Source organism: Festucalex cinctus, chromosome 16 (genome assembly GCF_051991245.1).
Source record: "Festucalex cinctus isolate MCC-2025b chromosome 16, RoL_Fcin_1.0, whole genome shotgun sequence".
NCBI classification, from domain to species: Eukaryota; Metazoa; Chordata; class Actinopteri; order Syngnathiformes; family Syngnathidae; genus Festucalex; species Festucalex cinctus.
Window position 1 is genome coordinate 25,160,657 of NC_135426.1, and position 8,178 is coordinate 25,168,834.

General features: G+C 41.0%; 1 protein-coding gene across 1 annotated transcript; it reads right to left on the bottom strand.

The window, feature by feature from the left end:
* Positions 1-4,116: 4,116 nt before the first annotated feature.
* On the bottom strand, positions 4,117-5,767 carry LOC144003138 (histone H2A.Z). Its single transcript, XM_077499023.1, has 5 exons — positions 5,602-5,767; positions 5,247-5,324; positions 5,058-5,171; positions 4,543-4,672; positions 4,117-4,456 (listed from the first exon to the last, which is right to left on the bottom strand). The coding sequence occupies exons 1-5, from the start codon at positions 5,602-5,604 to the stop codon at positions 4,395-4,397; spliced, it is 387 nt and encodes a 128-aa protein (XP_077355149.1). The 5' UTR covers positions 5,605-5,767; the 3' UTR covers positions 4,117-4,394.
* Between the last annotated feature and the right edge of the window lie 2,411 nt (positions 5,768-8,178).

Consider the following 8,178-nt stretch of genomic DNA (forward strand, 5'->3'; position numbering starts at 1 on the left):
GGTCCAACTTTTGTTGTTGTTTTGGGTGGGTATTGGAGGGGAGCATCTCACTTGTTTATATCGAATCGTTTTTATACAGACATCGTAGAGAACAAGATGGAAATGGTCCATACAGAGCTTCTAGATATGCTGTCAAATGTACAAGCCAGGAGAAAGGTACAAAAGTTCAGTGGACAAAATATGGCACACGAATGACATGCTTCTGAAATTGATGAAAAGGTGAAGGGGGGAAAAAATGGGCAGGGAGGTTACCAAGAGGCCAACAACAATGAATAAACTGCAGTAATAAATCAACAGTACCTCAGAGAATAATTCCAATGTTTTTATTTTGTGTATTTTGCATTTTCTTGTTCAGGCTCGCTCACAGGATTGGAACTGGCGACTGCCAAACCTCATCGATGAATTTCCGCTGAGGAGGTGGCGGAGTCATTAGGTGAAAGAATGGAGCTTTCTTGTGTTGCAGGCGGGCGGGGGTCCCGTCTGGCCAGCAGGACATCCTGTTTTCCTCCAGTTAAAAAAAAAAAAAAAAAAAAAAGTGGGGGAGACCTTCGAACTAATCTCCCACAGAAGAGACTTTGATTGTCACCCTGGCACAAGGCCAAGGCTAAGGAGAAATCCCCCGTCCCCCTTCCCGCTGAGTCCGAAAAGCACCTCAAGGAAGTCATTAAGGTTAAATTGAGGATGAGGAGAGGTCAGCGCTCTCTCCTTCAAAATCAGACTTCTTTGCACTAAAGCAGGTGGAAGTCGGCTTCAATGTGGCCTTGAAAACGTTTGATTCAGATTTGATTGCACAAAATATCAATCGGTTAGTGTTTGTCTCTATGAACTATTAGAATTAAACGCTCACACATTTGAGCTGCACACTTATGGCAAAGAGGGTCAAAACTGACAGGGGAAAAAAAGGCTATGGATGCAGGTACACTAGTACTGTGTATAATAATAATAGATATCAATGGCACACACTTCAAGTGTGTAAGTCTCAGGAAAATCGTTTCACAAATTAGCAAGTCGCCCCTGCCAACATGGCTGCCACGTTAGCTGGGCTCTATCAGCACACTGACCAATCAAAGGCCAGTATTTTGGGTCATGAACTCTCAACTCAACTTTATTTATAAAGCGCTTTAAGAACAGGCGTTGCTGTATACAAAGTTTTTTTTTCTTTTTCTTTTGCTGTATACAAAGTGCTGTACATAAACATCAGTTTTGCAGTAAAAACAAAACAAAACTGTGAATACAGGTTTTGTTTTGTTTTTTTTTTTTTACAAGTAAATACATTATACATCAGTGAACAAATAAGTAGTGAATAAAGAGATAAATAAATACATAAAAAGATTGAATGATTCCTGACATCACATAGTTGCTGGTTACATGCTGATTACATCAGTTCAAAGAAAATAAAACATGATGTCAGACATCAGGCGTTGCAACAACAAAACAGTCATGATGACAGATACAGCAAAAAGGAATAACAACAAATGCGCACAGACAATTTAACAGTACTCAGCCAAGTGTGTTATACTGCCCCTTGGTGGCCAAAGTGGGCACAGCAGAAGGAGCAGCACAATGACCACTTACTTGTTACAGTGTGACAAAAACTGTTCCATTTAAATTTTAACTATTCTAGAAAGTTATTTTATTTTTTAAAAATGTATTTCTTCAGCATTCTTATAGTAAGCCAAAGTTGACAACAGTTGTGGAAATTCTGCACTTTTGAATATTCGCCGTCGTTGAGGCGATGCATCAAAGACCAGCAAAAGCGCTTCCCTTTTAACCGCACCAGTATTGTCTCTTCAATTTACAGAGCTGAGCTACAAAAAAAAAAGAAAAAAAGACAATTATGTTCTTTTTGAAACCCTGTTGGCTCCCCCCTGTGGAATTCTGGGTGGCACACAAATTCGCCTCACCAAAATCAAATGGAGTTACGTCATGAGCAAAAGCAAGCAGACTTGTATGCTTTGCTGGATGTGATCATTGTTTTTAACTTCCCATCCCCACAAATAGCGTCCAGCTTTCGAGAGGGGATCTTGAACATGCTCTTTGATTTCAGGCGGTTTGGCACTGTTCCTCCCTCCCTGCTTTGTTGGATCCAGGCGGCCCGGCGAACCGTGACCCTGCCAGCCCACCCCGACTGTGGAAGTACACACATGCAAAAGAGGAGAATGGCGCTGAAAGAGGATCTCTGATTCTCCTCCCCTGACAGACATTACAGGCGCGTCGAATGTGGTCGCCGCCTCGGCTTCATGTTGTGTCCGAGCGTTCTGATAAGTCGCCCATGTGTGATGGGCGACGACGAGAGTCGAGACTGGACGGCAGGCCTCCATTATTCAGCTGCGAGCAACACCTGTCGCCGCATGGGCCCGGGCGGAAAACCAGTCCAAGGAAGTGGAAAGAGAAAAAACAAACAAACAAAAAAGAAACATTGGAGTTAACTCATGCCTCTCTCTGGAGAGGATTTGATGCAACTTTTTTTTTTTTTGCATATTATGGAGTCGACAAGACGAGTTGAATTGAGTGCAAAAGTGTATTTGTCATGAGGCCTGTATGTCATCTCCCCAGTGGTGAAGGCTCCATGCTGCCTAATGGTTTCCAGAGAGCATCAAGAAAGCCCGGCCTGGAGGTAAGCACTTCACTTCCTTTGCTTGAATTAGAACCAAATGGAAAATCCCCCCACAAGCAAACACACACATCCAAGGTTTCCTCCTAATCGAGGCGCAGACTGGCTGATCGTGTTTTGTCGAATGTGCCAAGTGCAAAATGTCCGCTCAAAAAGTGGTGCATTTACTTCATTATTACTGTATTTGGAAACCAAAACACTTGCATCGAAAATTGCCTTTTCCCTTTGAAATATTAGAAATGCATTTAATCGGTTACAGCATACTGAAAAAAATGTTTTGTAATGTGGTTTTCAGTTTTTAAAATAAATATTTTAAAACGCGGTCAAGAAAATGGATGGATGGCATAGTTGTAGCATCATGTACTTGTGACTTGGCCACAAGGGGGCAGTATAATACCTACAGGCATTCTACACGTAGACACCGAAGAAGACCAATGTGTTGTGGTTGTTTGCTGTGACAAGTATAAATAATAAATAATATAAACTATCTTTCAAAAACAAGTGTGGTTTCACCACCCCACCCCCAATGAAAAACTCAGCCCTGCCGAATCTTGTACATGTGGCATTGGTTTACTCAAGTTACTTCGGCTAAACGTCTCTATGAGAAAAGGAAGTGCCACCTAAAATATGAGTTTAAAATGATGGCTTTTCATCTTGAAGATCTCCATTTTTCTCATATACAGTATACATTGTCAAAAAAAATTCAGCTAAAAAAATGAGTGTTCTTTCTCAAAAATATATAAACATTTTTTCTTCAGAAAACACGAAAAACGTAAAAAAAATAATTCGAAAGAATTTTGCGTTAGCTGTAAAACTTGATGTAGGCAATTTCAACAGGTGGCAGCATTCTGAAATTAAAAGGAAAAAAAAATTACAGGCCATTATGTTAGCAAGGTAACAATATGCAGCTATTAACTATTATTGTGATATAAGTATTTATATGATTTTAAATTAGTACTTCTATCCCGAATATACAAATGTTTCAAAAATGTGCCTACTCAATTTCGACACAGCCCGAGTAAATTTAATCTTGACCTAATTTAAGCTCGTTTGCCTCTGCCCTTTTAGATGCGTACTACTGCCACCTGGTGGAGGCCAAATTTCATTTTGTTGTTGAAAATCAAACATTCCAGTCAAATATCACTTGAAAACAATTTTTGGGAAAATTGTGACTATTTTTTTTTTTTTTTAACTTAATGACAGCAGGGTGTGGTGTAATGTCATTAAAATTAAACTTTCTGCTGGCCTATTTTTTTTTTTTCTAAAATTGTAAAAATGCTAAAAAAAGGTAAAGGGCAACTTAATTTGCTACTAAATGTCAAATTTTCCTAATTTAAGTTGTACAATTCTACTGGCCCATGTGAATTTCTTTTAACTACTAAACATTGTGGGTCAAATGGTATAATTTGAAGAATATTTTTGTCAAATGCAAAACGTTCAAACTAAATTGGTTACAAATGAAAAGCAGCAAACCATTTTTAGGAAGCAGATCCAGACACACATGCCCCGTAAGAGCTTTATTAAAACACCACTTTAAGGGAATGCCACAAAAAGCAAATTAATAGGAACTGCAGCACCAGTAAAGAAATAACAAAAAACAACAAAAAGAGCTTCTTTGAAGCCACTTTTTTAAAAAATACCCCCAGGTGAGTAGATGCAAGCTCGAACCATACAGACTCCTAACAGGTGTTCTACACTAAAGACAAATGGAAAACGGCACAACGCAGACGTCGTCCTGAGATGGCGCAATTTCCAAGAGGACTTCCGCCTCCCGCACCCGTTATACGGTCTTCTGCTGGCCCTTCTTTCCAATCAGAGATTTGTGGATGTGCGGGATCACGCCTAGAAAAATAAAATAAATTAATTAGAATAAGATGTTGACACGGTGCGGAAAGCACGCAACGGTGGCGTAGGCGCCGCCGTCTCACCTCCGCCGGCAATGGTGGCCTTGATGAGGGAATCCAGCTCTTCGTCTCCTCGGATGGCCAGCTGCAAGTGGCGAGGGGTGATACGTTTCACTTTCAGATCTTTGGAAGCGTTCCCGGCCAGCTCCAGAACCTGAAAGGGCGCAAAAGAAACAAACAAAAAACTTCAGAACAGAAAGCCCCCTTCCTTCCATACCTAACAATTTGCTGTTTCACTGAATCCTTTCCAGACGCTCCATCCTCATTCTCTAACCTACCTTACATCAAACAATCATTTCATCCCTTCCATACAAGTTACAACCCATTACTTTCCTTTCATACCATCCCAAAAAAAAAATTCTCGTGCACTCCCTAACTCCACCTTTCCTTCCACAAGTCCTCACTTCCCACCTCCGACTGAGAGTGTAGTTTGCTTTTGATGCCATCCTGTTGCACTTTTCCCTTAAAATCTGACCAGTTTACTTCCATTCTAGTATTGCAAAAGCGCACCCAAAATCAAACTGGGGGCTTTGGAGTACCTCGGCGGTGAGATATTCAAGGATGGCCGCGCTGTACACGGCTGCAGTGGCTCCAACCCTGCCATGACTTGTGGTCCTGGACTTCAAGTGTCTGTGGATACGTCCCACCGGGAACTGCGGGTGGGAAATGCGCGGCGAATGAGTCTTGAGCTCGACGTAAGGCTTGCGGAATAATGAATGGAAGCCAACCTGCAATCCGGCTCGCTGAGAGCGCGAAATCGCCTTCGTCTTGGTCTTTCCGGAGTCCTTGCCCGCCTTGCCTCCAGCCTGGACCAACAAACCATCAAACACAACATCACGAGTTGGAGTCACTCGACAGCCACGTGCTAGAAGAAAACGCAATTAAAAATAGCCAGCGTTGAGTTTTACCGCCATATTTTTAATCGCTCACTCGCAGCATATCAAGGCTAGGCTAAGCATGCTAAGCTAAATGGAACGCGTCGCGGAATATAAACGCATCGGCACGGAGCACAAAGCCACGACGTTTCGGTGAGGCGTAAAAATGCGCCCCAGCGGCTCACTCAGCGAGGAAGACGGAACTTACCATTTTTATTTCTTCGGATAGATTCGGGCCGCTTGAGCACAAAAGCTAACTAAAAACCAGCGGTGCTAGCCGCAGTACATCAACGGACGGTTTGAACTACAAACCCCGCCTACAATTGTCCCGTATTATATAGTCGAGGTACATCCGGGTTCGCCGCCAGGAAAAGTCTAAGCCAATCACGTTGTACTATGAGGGACGTTCAACCAATCAGTAAGAGCAGATTGAGTTTTGCGGGAAAAGAGAACTCGTTTCCGCCCCCGAGTTATTATGGGTAATGTAGTTGTAGCTTCTCAACCCTTTGTATTGCCCAAACAATAATAAGGAAACCGTTGAGTTTTTGTTTGTTTATGGAATCCTAATGTTAAACGTGCAAGTAACTAGATTCCATATGCACTAATTCCTGAAATTGTATTTATATTCTTAAGAAATGGAAAAGAGTATTGAAACGGCAGGAAAGTATGTAGAATTTTTAAAAGAAATAAAATGGACAACCGTTCAAACTTATATTCGCACAGACTGTAGGGAAGTCAGACAAATTATTTTTTTTACTAAGTCAAGTCAAGTCATCTTTATTTATAAAGCGCTTTCAAACACGTTTAAAAAAAAATGATTGTATGTATTTTGCCGATTTTTTCCCGACTGATTGGTAAATTGAAACGTATTTATTCATTTTGATTTATTTTAGAATCATTTATCTCACTAAATAATTTTCGGATTGATTTAAGAAGTATGATAAAACAATTGTTTAATCAACTCCGAGAACATTTAAATGAGAACATTTAAAAAGTGGTGCAGCGTCTGAAATATATAAAAGAGCCACACGAGGGTAGTAAAAGATCAATTTTAAACACGCAAGGCGTAATTGAAAAGCAAAACTGACCATATTCAAAACAAGTCTTCTGGGATTTGCTTTATTTCTCCTGATACCAGACATGCTTTGATTTTCCTGCATGTTATTTTCTCCCAGCATGCATGCAAAAGTTACAAACAAATATTTTTTGCTCTTCAGCCGTTTCGAAATTCAGGCACGAAATGCCAGCGTGTGCGCCTTCCTGCACCGTGCACACTCACAGCAGTTGTTGGGGCTGGTCGGCATAAATCACGTGCCAGTCATTTTTAGTGACGCTCCCCATGCAGCAGCCACTTTCTCCCTTGACCTCGAAAAAGTCATTCCACGCTGCTGCCTCTGTAGCTTACAAGACTGCTGGCTTGTTTTCCAAACTGGGTAGCTGTGGATTTGGAGCAGACCAAGGTTGGGTTATTTTCACGCAGCAAATTGGGTTGAAAGTAGCTTTATTTGTTTTCTTAGTAAAAATGTTGGGAATAAAATGTGTATTGTTTTAACCAACAGGTATACTGATAAGCTGGTCATCTGTTTCTTGTTATTTCTCAAAATCTTGACTAACTGCACTTGTAGTCGTTAAAGGCGCCTTTTGGTCACAGTGACTTCTGGTAGATGCCAAAGGAAGTGACATTGAGAGCCCAGAGGAAAGAAGGACGGACAAAGAGCGTGAGAACGTCTGACCCTTTCTGCTGTGGGCCTCCAGGCTGACCCAGTAGAAGCCTTCATGGTGAGAAAATACTTCAGTTATACACTATATTTCTTTACATACTGCATGTTAATCAGTAAAGTTTCGGTTGAATTGCCATATTGTGGTATTGAGGGCGATTTTTAAATAGAACCACCAAGCATTATTTTCACAGATTGCATGGAGATGTAATACACTAAATGAGATGATGCAATAGACTCTTCATGGATTTTATATATGCATAATATATCCCACCCTCCCAACTTACATGCACATTAGTCCCAGTTGCAGCACTTTGACAGATGGTCCAATGAGGATGCCGAGGTGGGAGGAAGGGAGGAAACGGGGGCTAAAGAGTGGGATGGATGAAGAGGACAATGCAAATTAAAGTGGTATGTGTGTTTGGGTGTGTCATCTTGTACTCAAATAGGAAAGACTGAAACCTAAAAGATGCATAATGATGTCCTACTGACAATGCATTTGCGTGGACATTTATCCAGCCACCTTCTGTGAAGTTTTTCCTCGTTAATTAGGATCTCAGGTGAGCCGGAGCCCATCCCAGTTGATTTTGGATGACTGGTTGCCTGCTGCCAATGGCATGCTACTTGTAGACAAACAACTATTCAAAATGTGATGAGCTGACAGCCAATCATTTTTGGTTCAGATCAGGGTTTTATGTCGCTGATTCCAATCATTCATAAGTGCGACTGGCCGATGATGCCGAGCTCATGATTTAGATTTTTTTTTTTCAATGATATAGAAAATCCATTCATCTGTTGAATCATTTAGTATTTGTTGATTAATTGATGAAAAGGATTAAAAAATATGCTAGAAAAAAAAATGCATATATATAAATGATTGAATTAACTCCAATTATTTATTTTTCACATACTCGGCTCTCTTTTCTATTGTGCGGGACTAATGATTGGTTGGTAATGTTGTTTGGTACATCCAGGCCACCGTAGCAAGAAGAGGGGACCGCCCCGTCAAGTACCGCTGCTTATGGGAGTTCTGGACTGTAACTGTCAGAGTAAATATATACAAACGA

What these genes read in the sequence shown, in the direction of transcription:
- LOC144003138 (XM_077499023.1), bottom strand. An exon ending in TTGAATATCTCACCGCCGAG is followed by an intron (nt 4,673 to 5,057) that starts GTACTCCAAAGC and finishes GCGCCCTTTCAG; the next exon opens with GTTCTGGAGCTGGCCGGGAA. An exon ending in GGCCACCATTGCCGGCGGAG is followed by an intron (nt 4,457 to 4,542) that starts GTGAGACGGCGG and finishes TTATTTTTCTAG; the next exon opens with GCGTGATCCCGCACATCCAC.